At 31.2% G+C, this 21460-nt stretch overlaps 1 protein-coding gene across 2 annotated transcripts in view; it reads left to right on the top strand.

Moving 5' to 3' along the window:
• PDS5A (PDS5 cohesin associated factor A) overlaps nucleotides 1-21460 on the top strand; it is a 111027-nt gene that overhangs the window by 29239 nt on the left and 60328 nt on the right. The window contains exons 3-9 of one of the 2 annotated variants that reach the window (XM_025040290.1): nucleotides 6136-6339; nucleotides 7293-7379; nucleotides 8072-8169; nucleotides 12233-12359; nucleotides 14867-14947; nucleotides 16788-16823; nucleotides 20241-20356. In XM_025040290.1, the coding sequence (XP_024896058.1) occupies nucleotides 6136-6339; nucleotides 7293-7379; nucleotides 8072-8169; nucleotides 12233-12359; nucleotides 14867-14947; nucleotides 16788-16823; nucleotides 20241-20356 (749 nt within the window). Of the gene's footprint in view, nucleotides 1-6135; nucleotides 6340-7292; nucleotides 7380-8071; nucleotides 8170-12232; nucleotides 12360-14866; nucleotides 14948-16787; nucleotides 16929-20240; nucleotides 20357-21460 lie in introns of both variants that reach the window. The other variant, XM_006922448.3, reaches the window with a different exon arrangement.

The following is a 21460-nucleotide window of genomic DNA, read 5'->3' as shown; positions in this document are numbered from 1 at the left end:
TTTTTCTGGACAGAAATATTTTCTGGCAACTGATTTACTGATTTTCTGGCAATTGTCTACTCTTTCACAACATCCCCTTTTCATTTTGCCTCTAGGGAATATCCCTGTACTTATTATTGCTTATTCTCTGACTCTCACTACTTGTACCATAATTAATTCCATCTGTTTTCCCACCACACACATATATATACTTGTCTGCCTGAACCCCATTTTTCCGTCTTCCAAATTTTAATTTATTTAACCTTAAGAAAAAGGTTTTGCATTTTTGAGCAAAAAAAAAAAAAAGAAAACCCTGAAATAATGATTGATCATTTTAAGAATAGGGCAAATGATCTACTTTTATCAAGGAAAAGGAAAGCTAGCAAACTTGAATTAAATGTTAAAGGCATCTATTAAGCTGCCGTGTGCTCCCATCTAAATTCTCTACCATGGTCTTTACCTAACTACATGTGAGAAAAGTAGGCTTTTTTATTTGGCCTAGGAACATGACAACTTAATAGTTATAGCACTGTAACACAGTATATGCTCTTTATATTTTATTTTTTACTACTCATTTTGGATTACTACTCATCCTATGATACTACACTATATTAATATATAGGTTAAGAGTGGTAAGAAGTAAGGTAAGAGTAATTATCACACTGCCCGGATTTGAATTTTTATGCCTGTGAACAAACACTTAGCCTCAGTTTTCTCACCTGTTAAATGAGGATGTTAATAATCCTCCCACACAAGGAATCATTGTATTAAATTTTGAGTTATTAGTACATTAAATTACTTGAAATATGCCTGGCCCATAGCAAGAGCGCAATAAATGATAGCTATTAGTACTATTACAAATACTTCACATATAAAAACGCTTTCTGAATTGAGAATTTTCTCTATTATATAAGGGTCAAACTGTACAATAATTAATTGGTTTGTGCCTTGTTGCTTTCACTTGCTTTGTCCTACTTCATTAGTACCCAAATTAGAGAGCATTTAAGCTTATGTTAAAACCAAAAGTCAAAACCTCTCAAGCTTCAATACAAGTGGTAGACTGACTGTAAGGCTTTAAGGCTGCTCATAATATTTTAGCACCATATGAATTTCTCTTGAAGCTAAAAATAGCTTCTATGATGACTCTCTGTTATAGTCAGTATCTAGGTTATTTTTAGAACCCTAATAGTACTGGTTATCTTGAAGGAAGAATAAATGAGTAAAATACTTCCTCTAATTTAGAAATTTTCAGGAATCATTAACGGTGTAGTTTTGTAGCATATGCTTATTAATTGGTTTGGGGCTGATAGAATAAGCCTTTAGAATGGAATTGGGTTTGGAGTTCAGGAAGAAGATAGTGAATGTGTGTAGCATCTAACTTCTCTATACCACATAATTTAGATATGAAATAATAACCTTGTCATTAAAGAATACTAACCTTGATCAAATATGTTAATCGCAAAACATATTTTCAAGTAGTCTCTAGTGGTTTATTAGAAAAAAAGGTTATCGTTTTTCCCCAAAGAATAACTTAATTTGTTGAAATTCAATGAAATAGCTGTACTAATACTTGTTGTTTGTTGTTTGTGTTTTTTTCTGTCCACATGCAGAGTTTCTTTGTTTCTTTTTGAAAATTATAAATTACTCAATTTATTTAAACCAGAAAAACAAACACAGTTTACCCATTTCTCCCACCCCCTCACACTCTGTGTCTGGCAACCACCAGTGTATTCTCTGTATCTATGAGCTGCATTGTTTTGTTTGTTTGTGGGGGTTTTTTTGTTTTTTTTGTTTTTTTTTTTTTAAAGATTACACATGTAAGATCATATAGTATTTGTCTTTCTGTGGCTTATTTCACTTAGCATAATGACCTTGAGCTCCATCCATGTAATTGCAAGTGGCAAGATTTTATTATTTTTTGTGACTGAATAAGAATTCATTATGTGTGTGTATGTGTGTGTGTGTGTGTCTGTACACACATATATACTACATTTTTTTTATTTATCTATCAGTGGATACTTAGGTTGTTTCCATATCTTGACTGTTGCAAATAATGCTGCAGTGAACATGGGAGTATATATATCTTTTTGAGTTAGTGTTTTTGTTTTCAGATAAATACCCAGAAGTGGAATTGCTGGATCATATGGTAGTTCTATTTTAATTTTTCGTTTTATCTTAATATTAGCACTTAGTCTTAAAATGTATATTTATTGCATAGCTATTGACAAATTAGAATTTCAGAGAGATTTCTTTCTCAGACTTGGTCAACCACTGCAGTCTAGAGCATGTCAAAAAATTAATATGTTTCATTCCTTCAGAAAATACCATGCACTTATATCTCACTTTATAAAGGCAGGTAAAATTTTAGTGTGTTTGAGGTGAAAAATTGTAGCTAGGGGTAGAAGCAGTTCTAGGACATATTCACATATGTCTTAGAGCTTTCTCTATGAGCTCTTTTTTCTTTGCAAAGCTGTGAAAATGGCTCAGGATGTTTTAATATATAAACCCAGTTTGATTAGAGAGTTGAAAATTATAACATTTTATATTTGCATATAATATATACACATATACATTGATACATGTATGTGTGTATACATATATACCATAAAAGTAAGATGAAATTATACATTGATTATAATGTTTTAAATGTCATAAGGTACTAGGCAGTGGGAAACCATTGTTTGAATTAGGGTAACATTAAAATAGATGTTTTAAGAGTAACTTAGAAGCACTGTTTGATTTTGAGAATTGAAGAGACTAAAATCAGGTATGATGTAAGAAAAGTCTAAACTAGATGTGATAGCAATGAAATGCAAGTTTTATTAACTATATTCAGTATGAAACTCACTCATTTGAAATTAGCAGTCTGAATTCTTAAGAATACTGAAGTTTTCTTAAAAGGAATTTGCAATCTAGGTGCAAAGAAAAGGCATAATAACATGATGAATTTGTCAGTATGTCGCTTGATCTTTGAGCTTTTAGTCCAAAAGTTGCTCTAATGTGTTCAATTCCAAAATAGGAAGTGTATTAGGTAGACTTTAAAATTTTGTAGTTCTAATGGCTTCTGTGTGAACTGTGCCCCTGCCTTGCCTACTTTACTCAGGTTTCACCTCAAATATACATTAGATAAAAGAATTTATGTTACAAATAATTATATGAAACTAGAAAGAAGTATATTTTGGCAAATAGCACTCATTCTAATCTGGCAGTCCATGTATATACTAATGAACCACCATTTTAATGTAAAAATTATAAGGCTTATTTAACTCCAAAATGTACATATTTCACCCTAAAGGGTGGATTTTTGTTGTTGTTGAAAGATAAGTATACATGTAGAGATTGTGCGAACTAGTCATTTAATTTATAATTCAACAAATCAGGCCTTCAGATTACTGTAGTCTTGACTGACTACAGTCTTATGAGAGATTGCAAGCTAAAACCACCATAGCTAAGCCACTCTCCAATTCCTCATCCACAGAAACTGTGTGGTAAATAAATGTTTATTGTTGTTTTAAGGCACTTTATTTTGTTACATAGCCATAGATGACAAATACACATCTTCCATCTTTTCCACTGACAAGAAAACACTTTTTGATGACTCCCATTTCCTGTATAATAAAATTGAAAACTCCTTAGTTATGGCATTTAGGAGTACAGTTTGCCCGTTTCACTTCATCTCTCACCACCACCCATCACCCACACCCCCCACCCCCACAGAATTTGCTCTGACTGCTTCAGAATAGTTGGTAAAATATCTCTAATGACTTGAAAATCTTGCTGAGTTAGCTTTGATGGATCCATCAACCTGTGAGTGAGACATTCCTTTATTGGCTATATATTGACGGAAGAGGTATTTTCATGAAATGCAAATCTGACCATATGCTGTTGCGCAAAACAATTCAATGACTCATTCTTGCCTTTAAGATACAAACCAAATATCTATGACTTGCATGCTCCTTTGACTTTTGTCAGCTCGCATGAAGATTTAAAGTGATCCTTAGTTTACTCATCCTTAAATATGAGTTTTGATATTTTGTTGGTTGAGGTTGGATGAATTATATCTGTGACAAAGAGATCTGTATAATTTCAGGTGGCCTGGCTACTCCTACCAAACTGAATGTTATAATTATCTTTGGTCTCTTCACAACTTCTATTTTGATGCTCTGCTTCTTAAAGAATTCCTAAACTTCAGGTGTTTCTCTTCTGTATCATTCTTAATTCCAACTAGATGACATTCTACAAAAATGTTGAGATAACTAAGATATAAGATTTAATAGGTATTAACTCTTACGGAGATGTTTGTACTTTAAAAGTAGACTCTCAATGACTATGACTGCATAACTAAACCAAGGTATAAAGCTGCAACAGCAGAATGGCAGAGAGGGGCTTGATATTTTGAGCAGAGTAGCTAGTACTATACATATTTACATATAGTTACCTTATTTGGGGCTTTTTACCAGTGATGTTAGCTAGCATTGGATATTTCTTTGTGGGAAGGTTTTTTATTTCAGATTTAGTTTCTTTTCATGTGACAGGTCCCCTCCCCACAGTGTATTATTATTAGGATATGTAATAATATGTTCTCTTTTTCTTTGCTGATATTTGTAATTTGTGACTTCTCTCTCTTCTTTATTTATTCTTAGTAGAGACATGTCAGTTTTATTAGTCTTTTCAACAATTGACATTTGGCATTGTTGGGTTTTTGTGGTATATTTACTTTCCAATTAATTGATATCTCTTCTTGATTTTTTCTCCCTTTAATTTTAACTTTTTATTTATTTTTTTAACTTTTTGAGATAGAAATATAGCCCACTGATTTTTCATTCCTTCTTTTGTAGTATGTACATTTAAGGATGTAAATTTCCCTTAAGTACCGCTTTAACTGTGCATTATTCCCAAAAATATCAGTAGTTTATACTTTCATGATCATTTAGTTCAGAGTATTTTCTAAATTCTATTAGTATTCCTTCTTCAACCAGCTGAACATCACTAAATTTTTAAGGAAAAATAAAATCAGTGTTACTACAAACTTTCCATAAAATAGAAAAAAGGGGGGATCACTTCCTGATTTGTTTCAAGCCACTATAACCTCAGTACTAAAAGTGACAAGGTTGTCTTTAAAGAAGTTATAAATCAATTATTTCCATTAATATTAATGCAAAAATTGAAACAGTATAATAGCAAAACATATCTAGCAATATACAAAAGTGTTATGACCTAGTTGGCTTTATTTTTGGAATACAAACTTGGACTAGAATTAGATTTTATGAATGGAAACTTAGGTTAAAATTAGGAAATCAGTCAGTGAGATTTGCTCTTATCAGAATTAGGAAAATCTGATCACTTCAATAGCTATAGAAAAACATTTGATAAAACTCAATACTTATTCATGATAAAAAGTCTTGGCAAAATAGAAGTACAAATTCATTATTTCACAATGGTAAATGATTTATTTAAAGATTTTGAAAGCATGAGGAAATGATCATGATGTGATAAACGAATAGAGAATTATAGTATGGTTATTCGCATATTTATAGAGAAAACAGACCAACATAAAATACACAAAAATTTAAATAGTGGTTATTTTCTGAAGTTGAGAAATTAGAATTTTAAAGAATATAACTTTTTGCATTTTAGAATAATTCTAAAATGTACATTTGCTTAATTTTGTAACCATAAATAACAGATTATTTTATAATTAAAGATTTTAATAAGAAATACAATACATAAAAATATTTAAACTTTCTATTGTGAATTGTAAAACTATTAAAGTGTGAAATGATATAGCAATTTAAGGGACCTAAATCAAGGCAGCTTTGATAATAAAATATAAAAGAAACATAGTTGATGTTGTAAAATATCAGATGAATTCGTTGTGTATATGAGGCCAAGAACTTTTTTAAATGAATAGTGTTAAGTTTTTCATAAATATAATGCAAGTGCAGATAATGTGTCTATAATCCAAAAGCTGACACTTGTTCACGCTCATGATCTTTACCCAGATTCTTAATTGTAGATTTATAAAAACCAGTTGTGAATCCTGATAGTAATTGATTACTAGTTTGTGTTGTAATGATAATGTTTTAAAAAATATATCCTCTCTTGATTTCTGATTATCAGGAGTTGACTATATTTTTCTTTTATACATTTTTACAGATGATAGTAAAAACTTTTATGGATATGGATCAGGACTCAGAAGATGAAAAACAACAGTATCTCCCACTAGCCTTGCATCTTGCATCTGAATTTTTCCTCAGGAATCCCAATAAAGATGTGCGTCTCCTTGTAGCATGTTGTTTGGCTGACATCTTTCGAATCTATGCTCCAGAAGCTCCATATACTTCCCACGATAAACTTAAGGTAGATACAGTCTTCACAAAATTGGTTTACTTTTATAGTTTATCTTATAATGTTATGTACCTATCCTAGGAACATAGCTTTCATATTACTCATCTTATCATTAGAAGATTATATCGTAAGTTGCAAAACTATTTATTGTTAATTTTCATTGAATATCCACAAAAATGACTATTTTTATGAGGCATGAAATGGTACAGGTATGTTCATATCTAACCTTCAGGATAACCTATCACAAAACCCAGAGAGCTGAATTGAAGAAATAGTGTATTAATGACACCTTTTAAAACAATAGTATAACAATTTACATGGACTGCTTTCTTTTAAGTAATCCTAAAATGAGTTTATCCCTTGTTAGTATTATTTTGAGTTTAAGCTTCTAAAGAAAGTTTATTAAGAAATGAATCACTATCATCATGAAAAGTAAAACTTTTGGGCCAGTCTATTATTGCTTTTGTTCCACAGAACTTTGATGTCATACATTAAATTCAAAACTAGGTACTGAAAATTAACTGTTTACATGTAAGAAATAGTAATATAAAGACTCACCTCCAGGTCTTCAAAATGAAAATGATTGTTTACCATGATACATGATGAAGGTAGTAAAGTGGAAGTTATGTAGTAAAGAGTAACAAGATAGAGAACCTATAGTTCTGTCAGAATGAGAAAGTCTAAAGATTTGTGGCAGTAATGACCTTAATTTTTGCTTCTAAAGGATTTGATTTTATATGATTTGCCCTTTCCCAGTTATTTCAAATAATAGATTAGGCCAGGCATTTGGCTAAACTAAAGAATTTTCTTTTATTGTCCTTGTGGAAGAGTGTGTGTGTGTGTGTGTGTGTGTGTGTGCGTGCGCGCGTGTGTGCGCGTGTGTGTATACACACACAGGCTATTAGTATATTGTGAAAGAATGATATGTATTTGTGTCTAAATATATTTTATCATTTTTTTAACAGGACATATTTTTGTTTATTACCAGACAATTAAAAGGTTTGGAGGATACAAAGAGTCCGCAGTTTAATAGATACTTTTATTTATTAGAGGTAAAAACATTTTATTTAAAAAAATGTCATCCTATTTCACACAGTAAAAAATTCTTAATAGTAGCTTTAAAATGTAAACTGCATTTTGTTTTATGTAAAGCTCATTTAATAAAACATGTTTTACATATACATACATATATATATATTTTATGCCCCTTATATCCTGAAAGATAAGTATTCCTGAAAAAACTTCACACAGTAAAAAATTCTTAATAGTAGCTTTAAAATGTAAACTGCATTTTGTTTTATGTAAAGCTCATTTAATAAAACATGTTTTACATATACATACATATATATATATATTTTATGCCCCTTATATCCTGAAAGATAAGTATTCCACTGAAAAAACTGTTATATTATTGGAAACTTTATTTTCTTCCTTCTATTTTTATTATCTTCTAATCAAAAAAAGGAATTAAGTTGAATTCATTTTCACTACCTCTTATATTTTGTATGTATGTATACATGCCTACCATCCTCTAACAATTCAGTATTTTTTAGTTAGAGAAGGTTAATACCAACAGATAAGTCTTTTTACAGGTTAGAGTACATAACAACAATTGTAATTTTGTGTGTTGGACTTTTATAAGCTTTAAATAGATTTCTAATTCTAAAATTTAGTTTTATTAATAATTTGCATTTGTGTAACTATTTTGTGTGTATAAATAATAATTTTTATTTATTTATTTAAGAATTTAGCTTGGGTTAAATCATATAACATCTGCTTTGAATTGGAAGATTGCAATGAAATTTTTATTCAGCTTTTTAGGACTCTCTTCTCAGTGATCAAGTAAGTTATTTTTGAAGCATTTCTCTTTTCTTGCATTTCTCTTTTGTGCATTTTGAAGTAATGTGTACTGTGCATATACACTAAGATATTTTGGAGTTATAAAGAAATGTTTTCCTTAGAAGACTTACCATGAAGAGGAAAATAAATAATTATGTTTATGAAAGCTGCCTTTGCCCTTATACTTCCATTTTAAATTATGATATCAATTGTATTGATTGACTCTTATAAAGCAAATGGTATGAGAACTTATATAAAGAAGTGATATAAAGCAAATGGTATGAGAACTTATATAAAGAACTTATATAAATACTGAGGTGGAAATTATAAGTATTATAAGTACCATTAGCGAATGCTGGGAGGCATAATAGCTCAGTTATTAAGCACACAGACTTTGATATGTTCTCATTTAAGAGCTAGGAAAAAATCTTGAAGCATTAATCTTTCTTTATAGAAATAGGAAAACTAATGCACAAAGAAGAAGATGTGGTCGCTTGCCCAAGGACAAATTGCTGAACAGGAGAGCCCAAACTCTGATTTCAGTCCAGTGTTTTGTTTTGTTTTTGTGTGTAGTAAACCAAACATTGGTATGAGATGTGTTCTACAGAATTACATTATATACAAACATAATATAGCTCACATAAATTATAAATTTTCTAGTAGCCACATTAAGAAAGATAAAAAAGAAACAAATGAAATTTATTTAAATAATATACCTTATTTATCCCAGTCTCCAAAGGACTATTATGTCAACATGTAGCTCTATCTATCCTTCAAACGTTCAATAGCCAAATGGCTATTGGCTAATGGCTTCCATATTGGACAGTACATTTCTAGAGTTTTCTGTAGATTTTATATGAATACTATATCATGTTTTCCTTTTCCTTAGATGGAATGGCAGAAAGAGAATTTATTCTGGAATAAACAGGAAAGGGCTGGACTTCATCTAGTCTAGAAATAGCTTATAAAAAGACTGCATGAGAAAAAACTTCTTGTGGCAACTAACTGGAAGCCTTTAAATAAATGATAAACTATATATAAACTTTACCTTATATATTAGCTTTTGCTGCATAACAAAACAATACAAAACTTCGTAGTTTAAAACAATCACCATTTTATTCATGATTCTGCTTGACAGTCCTTTTATCTAGGCTGGACTTGTACCTAAATATTTGCAGTGTTTGGGCGAACACCTGGCAGTTGGCTGAGGTAATAGGACAACTCAGTCACATGTCTGTCTCCAATCATCCAGTAGGCTAGCTCAGGCCTCTTTGTACACTAACTGGGTTTCAAAAGTATCAAGAAAGGGCAAGCCCTACCACATGAGCACTTTTTAAACCTCTGCTTATTTCATGTTTACTTAGATCTCATTGGCCAAGCAAGGCACACAGGCAAGCCCAGATTCAAAGGTTGGTTAGATAAACTCCATATCTTGAGTGGAGAAGCAGCATTTTTAAGGCATGTGCATACTGAGAAGAACAATTTGTGGCCATCATTTGCATTCTACCACAGTTTTGAAACTTTTCTAAAAATTAAAATCAACAAAATTAAAAAAAAACTCCTGAAATTGTCATTATTCTGCCCCTTTTGTGACCTTACCTATCTACTTAAGTCCACTTCCCACTCTGCAATTCTAATTATTTCCTATCGCAATTTCTTACACATACACGCACCTTTCTTTGATCCTGTTAATATTTTTGTTTCCTGAATCTAAAGCTCTAAGTTTATTATCGACTTAATTTCTAATTAAAGTAGTTCACATTGAGGTATGAGTGAATAAAAGACTTGCCTTTGAAAGAGAGCTTATTGATTTGTATTTAATGACACATTTACCATATATATGGTATTCTTCATTCCTTTGCATAGGTAAAGATTTCTATCTGGTGTTATTTTTCTTAAGTCCAAAGGACTTTCTTTAATATTCCCTATAGTTCATGTCTGCTGCTGATAGAATTTTTTCAGTTTTTTGTATGTCTGAAAATGTCTATACCACCTTCATTTTTTGAAAGTTATTTTCATGGCAAGAGTTCTAGGTTAATAGGTTTTTTCTTTTCTTTTTTCTCTTTAAGTACTTTTAAAGATGTTGCTCTGTCTTTTTCTGATTCACATCGTTTCTAAAGAATTTTTACATTTTTAATCTTCGTTCCTCTATACATTGACTTTTTTTTTTCTCTACCCACTTTTAAGATTTTTCTCCTTATTACTAGTTTTAAGCAATCTGAATATGATATACCATGGTGTTTTCTTCTTGTTTCCTGTGCTTGGGACTCTTTGAGCTTCTTGGATATGTAGGTTTACCCATCTGATTACTAGATGCCCTGTGAATTAAGAGATTTTCCACTGTAGTAGGAACATGCACTGTCCTAAGGGCTGTGTGGGTTTCAAGGATTATTCCCTCTTTTCCTTTCACATAGTCCCTTCCCCAGACTCAAGAAATTTCCTCTTATGTTTGTGTTGATCACTAAGCACTTGAAAACTTAGGGGGTACCCTTCGTAAGCTCATTCTTTGAGTAGCTTTCTCTCCCTTCTTATAATTTGCCCTACAAACTCTAGTTTCCCCCGACTCAAGAAAACCATTAGGCTCTGCCAGGATCTTCCCTTCCCACCCTGGTCTGGAAATTTACCAAGCAGTAATCTGGGGGAAATTGTAGGGTTCATCTCATTTGTTTTCCTCTCATGATGTCCAGTGTCTGAAAACTGTTGCTTCATATCTTTTGTCCAGTTTTTAGTCGCTTCGGATAGGAAGGTAAATTCTCTCTTGTTGCATCTGAGCCAGGAACTGTGGAAATCATTTTTGTCTGTTTTCATCTCTCCACTTCATTCCTTTCCTATGCCCAAGTGTACATGGATCTGAGAGCGGATACTCTCTTCAGTTTTTTTTTGTTTTTGTTTTTGTATCAAGCTGAATACCTCTGTTCTTCACCCACTACACACACACACACCCCCACCCCCCACCCCACCCCACCCCTGCTCTCCAGCACAATCTTGGCCTTTAGTAGTTACAGAAAACTAACAACGTGACAGTTTTTTCACTAACTTTAAAAATTTTCATCTTTTGTATTTTACCACTAAGTGCCCAACAGGTCTATTATACATTACTTCAAGTTAATATTTTGAAATAGGTGAGAGATACATAAATGATATTCAAATTTAGTTTATCTTGATTTAAACTTTCCTATATCTATAGTAGTATAACTAAATTATAAAATTGCTCTTGATTTGTCTTTGCATATATATTTTAAGTGTGAAAATGGACAGATCAAGTCTTTTGTTAAGATGCAGTCATAAGGACAGAAGGCTAGATGTTCTACTAGTTATAACAGTTTTGTAGCCAGTCTTTTTAGGTAAGTTTGTATGAGTAGTAGACATATTTAGTAAGCCTACAGTTGACTGTTCATGGCTAAGGAAGCAGGACCAGAACTGATTCTTTATACCTTGTTGATTTTTTATTTGTTTGAAGTTCTTTGAGAGATATGAGGGTGACATTTTCAGAGCCTTCTAGTCATAAGTTCTGGTAAGCATTTTATATTAGACTTTTGATTTTCAATATTGGTGAACTAAAACCTCTAGTGGCAAATATGTATAGAAAAAATTACTTATTGGTTTAGGCTTTTTGTGTCTTTATAGTTTTACCTTATTTCGGGGGAATGTATTAAGATCTAAAAGGATAAAAAGCATAAAATGTCTGCCTTCATTATCTTGTCATTTTTTTTTGTTTTCTTAAAAATACTATGTTTTATAATTAGGCCATGTAAGCAAAGATGGTCTTTCTTTGAAGTTGACATTTTTGTTTGGTTGAATTTAACTTACCATTTGTATCCTAATTGTTAGAAACTTAATTTATTTTAAAGGTCTTTGTTTTTATAAAATACCTTACAACATCTTAACAGCTATTACAATAGTCAACAGAAGAAGAAAGTTAATAGAGCAGCCAAAATTTCTTTGCCGTTATTGGTATGGTTCCCTCAAATGAAAATTCTTATTTATCTGAGATAGTTGTTTTAAACTGGAAAGTTTAATTTTCCTTATGTAAGCTTAAATTTTTTTTTCTTGTTTCTTTTTTTAGCAATAGCCACAATAAGAAGGTACAGATGCACATGTTAGACTTGATGAGTTCTATCATCATGGAAGGTGATGGAGTTACTCAAGAATTATTGGACTCTATTCTTATTAACCTCATTCCTGCACATAAGGTCTGTATATATGAAACTATTAAAGGTTAATATTTAAAGGGAGTACTACACATATGAAAAATAATTGTTTTTCACCATTTTTGATCCCACATAATTATTCCTACTGTCATTCCCCAGTCCCAAATAAAATGAAGGAACACACATCTATCTTGTAGCTATTGTTTTTAGAAGATACATTGATTAACATGTTAATATTGTGGAAGATTTTCATTCAGTTAAATGCTACCTATTTTCTGGCAAACTAAAAATGTTTCAAATTTGCCAGTCATATCTCATCTAGGAATTGCAAGGGGTTAGAGTATTGTCTTGGTTAGTTTTTAGTTTCTTTGGTTAGTTGGTTTTTTTGGAAAAGAAAATAATCTTCTTCTTTGTAACATAGATATAAGAGTATAGGAATTTGGATTTCTTCACAGAACTCATACCTTACATTTTTCTTAGGCATTTCCAGAAAAAAATTTGAGCAGAAGCAGGAACTATGTTTAATGTTAACCGTAGTTATTCGTTAATTAACATTAGTTTTTAACACATTATAGTTAATGTGTTAAAATGATTCAGAGCTATGTATTCCCCCTTGGGTTTTTTGTTTGTTTGTTTCTCTCACTAGGTTCTCCTAAGGATCCGAGGGATTTAGCTCCCAACAAACTCTACCACTGGGCTGTACTTAGGCCTACCCCACTATTGATATTTATCCTCCTGATCTTTTATCTAATGGTTCAGTGACCTATTATCAGATGTTAGATATAGTTAATTATAAATTCTTTCACTCTTGACTCTGTCTAAACATTGTTTACATTTTATTAATTCAAGTGAATTTGTAATTGGTCAAAATTTCGAGTGTGTGACAAAGGGGTAGTAAATGTCATGCAAAATAAGAGAAAAACTGAGAGGAAGAGGTAGTTTATTTGGTGTTTATTTTTTAGTTATAGAGTGTTTTTATGAATAGGAAATATACCCTTTTGCGAAATAGAAAGACTGTCTTAATTTTGAACTAATCTTATTTTTGCTTCAGCAGCATATCTACTAAAATTTTGAGCTGATGTCCTTTTGCCCGTGGAATAAAAGCTTGGAGCAAGGGTTAGAAAACTACAGCTTATGAACCAAATCTGGCCTATTGCCTGTTTATGCCAGTAAAGTTTTATTTGAACAGAATTATGTCATTCATTTTTATTTTGTTTATGATTGCTTTTCACACTACAGCAGAGTTGTATAGTCGCAGCAGTGACCATATGGCTCACAAAGCCTAAAATGTTTACCATCTGTCTCTTCGCATCAAAAGTTTGCTGACTACTTGACCTAGAGTTCAGGGTTTCCTAATCTCTTTTTGGGAGAGGTGCAAAATGATGGTGAATGAATTTTAGTTTGGTTCAAAACTTCAAAGTATAGCAATGTTAATAGGTACTCTTCAAAACAAGAATTCCAAAGAAAAGGTGGTACATATACATGGTGGAATATTACTCAGCCATAAAAAAAAAAAAAAAAAAGAAGAATGAAATCTTGCCATCTGCAACAACATGGATGGACCTAGAGGGTATTGTGCTGAGTGGAGTAAGTCAGACAGAGAAAGACAAATGCCATGTGATTTTTACTTACATGTGGAATCTAAAAATAAAACAAAACAAAAACTCAAATACAGAGACCATTTCAAGGGTTGCCAGATAGAAGGGGGATTGATGGAGGGTGGCAGGTGAAAAGGGGAAGGGATTAAGAAGTACAAATTGGTAGTAAGTACAAAATTGTCATGGGGATGTAAAGTATAGCATAAGGAATATATATAGTCAATAATATTGTAATAACTATGGATATCAGATGGTTACTAGGTTTATGGGGGTGATCACTTTGTAAGTTATATAAATGTCTAGTCACCATGTTGTATACCTGAAACTAATATAATATTGTATCCCAACTGTAATTAAAAAGTCTTATTTAAAACAAAAATTTCATTTTCAATGTTTTAAAAAATTAAAATCTTTCTTTTTTACAGTTTTTCTCAGACCCTTGATATGTGATAATGCATAGGGAATCTTGAAGCATAAACATAGTATTCAGCATTTAAAAAATATAATTGACAATTTTACTTGGAAAACTTTCCACTTTTATTTTTCTTCAGAGCACACAATGATTAGACAATGAAATACTGAGATCATGAGTTAGAGAGGGGTGTGTATGTGTGTGTGTGCGTTTAGGATATGTGAGTGTAATTACCAGTTCAAATTGGTTAACAAACAAAATCAAATAGTCTTAGATTGATTTTGTGTTTAGTAAAACTAAACTTGATATAGAATGGGGCTTTTGGCTCACTAATGGCTTTTAGTTTTTGATTCATAGTTGTGAATTCTGCATATAAGACCACTAGAGGGTGTTGAGTAAAACCTTGAATGGGATTCCATAGTATTTTTTTCTTCATATTTTGTAGATTTGAAGACTGTAGTGTTCTAATGGTGTATCTCACTAAATCGTGTAAATTCACTAAATCGTTTGTAACTTTGCATATTTTTATTGTATTTCAGAACTTAAATAAACAGTCCTTTGACCTCGCAAAAGTCCTGTTGAAAAGGACAGTCCAGACCATTGAGGCATGCATTGCCAATGTATGTATTTTTGCCTATACTTATTCCATAATTGTGTAATTCTTAATCCACGTACTAATTTATTAGAACCTTTCACATATAGGTTTATTTAGCCTATAAATAGTTGCATCTATTTAGAACAAATATATAAAAGAACTGATGTGTTCAAATGTGACCAAATGCAGCATACCTTTATAAGTTTTATTGACATTATTTTTAAATGGCACAAGATGGATGATGTTATTTTATGAAAACTTGTCTGCAACTCATCTACTGCCTTTGTATTTATGTTTATCTTTTATCTTCTGGATATGCTGATCTTTTTCACTTTCTCCCCTCATCTTCATCTTTGGCTATCTGTATATTTTCCTCTTCGTGTCTCTAAGTCATTCTTTTGAACCTCTTTTTTTCCTTCCTCTTAAATAGTTGTTATATAGTAATATAAATACTTGTTTTTACTTTATTGAAGTTTGGATTTTTTGCCCACTAAAAAAACAGTAATTTGGAACAAAAAAAAAATCGTTATAATTCTACTCCTTAATTTAGCAATTTTCTCACATTCAAAACTTTTTTCATATACTCTATATAAATTGTCTTAATTTATATATACCCATATTTTGACATTATCTTATTTATAATAAGAATGACTATAAATGAACATTTGAATTGATGCACACCCATAATTCACCAAACCATTTCCTTACTACCTTATATTTAGATTTTTATCAGTGTTTTCCTTCAGTAATTACCTTTGTGAGTGTAGTATTTACCGTTGAATTATTTTCCACATATAAAAACCCAAATGAAAGTATATTAAATGGTATGAACTACTAGTATTTATATTACTAAGTTAATACTTAAACATGGTTTTAAAAAAGGTTTCCTAAATAACACAAGAGTATACAGTGAAAAATGTGTCTCTTCAACTCTGAATAACGATTCTAAAGTCTCATAAATAACCATCATCAATAAATTTTCATATATCTTCCAGAATTATTGTTCTAGTCTGTGCTTATTCATGTGTGTGTATTTTTCAATTTTAAGACTATTTTCCTTATTCTTTTCAAGATCAGCATAGTAAATACGAATATTTTTCTAACTCTTAATTTACGTTGCTTTTTAAAAGAAATACATCGTTTAACGATACTACCAGAAAAATATATGCTTTTATCAGTTGCATGCAGCTACTTCTTTAGCATTTTAAATTTAATATTTTTTTCTAAGTGTATACCTCTACGTGTGTTGGCAGGGAGTGGAGATCTCATTTAATTTATGCTCTTGATATTCTCTGTTTCTTCCTAGCAGTCTTTTAAATTATCAGCTAACTTTTGTATCATCACCTTTTCCTTCTCTTTGTCCTCTGAGTCAAAATGTATTTGACTTTTTTTTGAGTCTAAAAAAAAAACTCATCACCACCTTCAAATACTCTTTATTACTAAAGTCATGGTAAAATTAGTAAACAAATAAAAATAAAAAAGATTAAGACTTTAAGAATTTTCTCTGCTATAAGGAAATTTCTCTATAAAATTCTCTCTGATAAATTACAAAAACTATTTAAATTGTTTTGATGAAAGTTAAGATTCCTAGAAATGTCATATAAATTTCAAAGAAAGCTAACTAACTCAGTTCTTTTTTCCTTTTCCTCCATTTAGCATTCATAATTTGATATTTAGAGGTTTATTTCATCTGTTTTGGTGACCATCATATTATATATTAATAATTGAAATGTCTGTTCTGTTTCATCCCCTTCGGTTGTATATGTAATATCTAATTATATTGTTTTTTTAAACACGTATTTATTAAACAACCTAAGTTTTTAAATGAAACGGATATTTTATTTTTGTTTTAATGTCTCCTATAGTTTTTCAATCAAGTCCTGGTGCTGGGAAGATCGTCAGTAAGTGATTTGTCAGAACATGTATTTGATCTGATTCAGGAGCTTTTTGCTATAGATCCTCACTTATTATTATCTGTCATGCCACAGCTTGAATTCAAACTGAAGGTAGGACTGACTACAATTTTTAAGCTCTTTAAGCTTTAAGGGAAAAATATATATCACATAGTTATTCTTTAAAAGAATAAAATGTGAGTTCAATTTATCTTTTTATATTTAGTTAAGATACCCATTTTTGAATCATTTGAATAAAACAGTATCTCTCATCTGAGCGATAGGAGAATTTACACTGCAGAATTATAACTTACCTAGTTGTTAAATATCTGATATACACAGTGACACAAATAATAGATAGGAAAAATAGTATTATTTCAGAAACTTATAATACATGTTATTAAATAATATTTATTATTAGATAGGTATGTTTTAGAAGAACAAAAGATTTCAAACTGAGTGCTCAAAGGGTCTTGATTACGACTATATAACCCTTTCGTAGTATATAGGTCAAGGACAAAATCTTTATGAGTTGGGAGTGTATTTTTTTTTAATGGGAAATTCATAACTCCTCAAAAAATATGAAAAAGCTGACACTTGATCCCCTATCCTAGCTGAACTGCAGAAGATAACACCTTATGATTGCTTAATATTCTGGACTTTTTGAAAGGCTTTTTATATCCAGTATCTCACCTGATCCTTAAATCGAACTATGGTACAATTAGGACCAAAATGACAGTTTTTATTTTTGGAGTGACAAACTTAAGATGAAATATTTTACTCAGTTACACAGTTAAAACAAAATCGAGGTTAGAACTTTGATTTTTAGACTCTTAAAACATGGATAGGTAATTAAGAATTGTCCAAACTGTCTTTATTACAAGCATTTGTTATTTAATATAAAGCACATTGTACCAGGCTTCTAAGGATCTCTGTTGTGTGGAAAATGTTATATAGGGCAGCAGTCCCCATCCTTTTTGGAACCAGGGACCGGTGCTCCTATGAGAATCTAATGCCTGATGACTTGAGGTGGAACAGAGGCGGTGATGCTAGTGCTGGGGAGTGGCTGCAAATACAGATGAAGCTTCACTCACTCATCTGCCACTTACCTCCTGCTGTTGCAGCCCAGTTCCTAACAGACCATAGACTGGTACCACTGGTTGGGGACCCCTGAATAGAGAACAAGGTTTTGTTTGTTTTATTAAGAGTTTATTTTAACAACAGCCTATAAAGATGAAAGATGTTTGCATGCCAAATTATTTCTAAGTAAAAGGCTTTAAAATATTTTTTCCCAATCTGTTCATAGACTCTGATTATGAAGTCAGACCTCTTTAATCCTTAAACAAGACTGCCATGATAGATGGTGAAAAATTTTTAGATTTCCATGTGTGGACTTAATGTAAACTGAGGGAAGCTAAGCTATAGAGGTTGTTCATACCCTATTTTTCCGTAGGTTCATTTATCTAAAGCAGAAGTTGCTAACAAGCTGAATTCAGCCCCAAATTGGTTTTTTTTGATAGGTTTTATTTTAAAATCTCATACAAAGTGTTTTTTTAGTTGCTAGCATTGAATGCATGAATAAATTTAAAAACCAAATTTTGTTTAAAAAGTGCAGACGTGTGCATTTTCTTTTTTAAAAAAACATGATTTGGCAACATTGGGTCCTTATTTCTACATGACAACAAAATGACTAGAACTGAGTAGTGGCACCTTCGTAAATGAGTTATGAGCTTTTCAGTTTACCACAGTCCCCAATGACTTCTTTATCATATACCTTCTCTTCATTGATTCAGTTTGATTTCATGGGTGTACTTTAAAGGTACATAAATTTTTATAGATTTCTTAATTCCTTTTTTTAAAATTAACACTATAGTCAGTTAATGTTATTTCTGACTATGTGATCTATTTTAGTACTCTATAAAACATAAGGCCATTGATCTTTATTTTTTTGTGTTCTGGATAAATTCATTTAATTTTTAAACTCAATACTGAGCTAATACTGTGTCTAAATAGTAATTATAATGGAATATTTTGTTTATTGTCATACAACAGTGCCATCACCTGTGTTCTTATTTGCTCCTGACTGCAGCTTTAGCCTGTACCAATATTACTTTTCTCATCATGAATGAAGAAACTGAGATCAGAATAGTTTAGGTACTATCTATATATTAGGGTACCCTTTTTCGAGTCACTGATATGTGCTAAACCAATAGCTTAGGAAGTTTTTATGACTGATGATTTTTCTATAGTTACATCTCTGAATCATGTAGTTACTGCTTTTCATAGTTAAGAGTCCTAAATTACAATTTCTTTGATTTTACTCTATACTGGGCCACTGTATGAATTGTATACACTGTCACTGCATAGGTCTACTAAGCGCTATTCTCATATGTTTCAGGAGTTCTGCTATTAGTAGCCTTGACTATAGTTATCAGGAAATTTGCCACATTTTACATCTTAGACTTTTTTCATGGCATGCAGAGAGAGAGAGAGAGACTGCTATTTACATCTGTTTGATAAGAGTACCTATTTTACCCATCAAACCCCTATTCCGCAAAGATATTCATAAGCAAGAGACTATGTCACATGGTCTTTATTTTACACTTTTACTCTCTTTTTCCATGAATTGGATTTTTGGTATTGCTTTAGATATTGTATTTGAACACTTAAATTTGAAATTGCTTTTAGTTATTGCCTTTATTTTCCTAGTAAATATGTGATTTTTAGTACTTCCACATATCATATGGTTTCAGAATAACTTAATTTATATTGACATGACATCACTAGTGAAACTAGAATAGAATTTTCATAACATATATTGATTCCTGTTAAGAAAATGGGCCCTTATCAAAAAACTAAGTTTTGCTTTTTTGTAGTGTTCAGTTCACCTGATCCTTTTAGATCCTCTTAAGATTCTTGTTCTTCTTTTAAAATGAGTTTTCCTGAATTATGACATTCTTCTGTGTCTTATTCTCCAGTCAATAGGGGATCCTTGATTAAAACTTCACATATCACAAAACTTTAATTGATACGTGTTTATGTTGGTGCTCAAATTATAGGAAAGATTTCCTGTAAAGAAGACTCATTAGGGTGGGAATTATTTGCAGCTTTGCCTTTCACAGAACTCTTTCTAGGAATCTTAGAGACTGTTAGAATTGAATGATTATCTTCGTATTTCTATAATGTCTGTGTAGATTGCAGACAAGCAGTGAAGTAGGCATAACTTAGCAGTTGGGAGGGTGTGAACTAATAGCAAAGAACCAGATGATCTAACATTAAGTCAATGCATAATAAAGGAGAGCATATGACATTTTAAAGTTCTCATCCTTATAAGCAGAAACACGAAATTGTAGCAAATGTTCCATTTTATTTTCTGTGACCTGATGAATAAACCACACGATTTATATATTTTCCCTTTTCCCTTAGAGCAATGATGGAGAAGAGCGATTAGCTGTTGTTAGACTTTTAGCTAAATTGTTTGGTTCTAAAGATTCTGATTTGGCAACACAGAATCGTCCTCTTTGGCAGTGTTTTCTTGGACGGTAAGAGAACATAGAATTCTATGTATTTTATATTTTGGAGGCCTGTCAATCTGGTCTACTTGATTTAAAATCACACATATCAAAACTTTCATTGATATGTGTTTGTCTCTTTAGTATCTGTGTTGTTGTCTTTCTTGGAGAATAAACCGTGGACAAATTTTTATGAAGAAAGCTTATTATTTACCCACATAACACTTAATTTTGTGTGTGATAAATAATGTCATTAGAATAGACAACATCTAAGAATGTTCAAAGTCTTAAGATTTTTAAATCATGAGACTGAAGACACAGTGATCCAATCTATGCCATTTTTCAATCCAGCAATTTATTGATTTACTGCTGCTTATCTTTTAGATCTGTAGCTTATCTAATTGCATGATATGGGTTGTGAACTAATTTGGTATTATCACATTTCAAAATTGAAAATATCATTGCTCTTTTAATGTTCCATCTGAAGAACTTAGAATTATTCTATCAACTTGATAGTAAGTTTGAAAATAATCTATGAACTTTATTAAATCCCCCCTTGCATTCCCTGTACATATTTCTTTGCTTCAAACTGTGGCTAAAAAGTCAATTTTACTATTAGTATTCTGGAGAATGTTTGAGATTCATCATTGTATAATTCAACTAGTTCAGAAAGTGGGCTCAGAAATTTTCTTAAATTTGATAAAATACACATAATGCTCTTAGGTTAAATATTAAAGTATAACAAATCTGAGAAATCTCAGACACTGACATAATGATATCTTAAGTTATTTGCTCAAAACAAGCCATTTTGAAGATCTTAATAGTAATAAACGTTGAGTAATTAAAATTGAATTTATAAGAAATTAGAAAAGAATGAAGCAACTGTACTTGTCCATACACAGAGAAGTGATCCTGCCCTTGTGATTGAAATCAGTAATTATAGCAAAACATTTTAGCAGAAGTGCAAGAGTCCATTTTTTACCTGGATTACTTCTGAAAACTAAATCAACTGTAAGGGGCTTCTTACATTCATAATTTTACATTCACTGCTGTCTCCAACAATGGGTCTCTGATTCATAGAAACAAAGTATTAACAGTCTGTTTTATTGTATTGTGTTCATTAATTATTTGGCA

Source organism: Pteropus alecto, unplaced genomic scaffold (assembly GCF_000325575.1).
Source record: "Pteropus alecto unplaced genomic scaffold, ASM32557v1 scaffold57, whole genome shotgun sequence".
In the NCBI taxonomy this organism is placed as follows: domain Eukaryota; kingdom Metazoa; phylum Chordata; class Mammalia; order Chiroptera; family Pteropodidae; genus Pteropus; species Pteropus alecto.
Note: the sequence above shows the minus strand (reverse complement) of the source record. Positions and strands in the feature narration are given on the sequence as shown.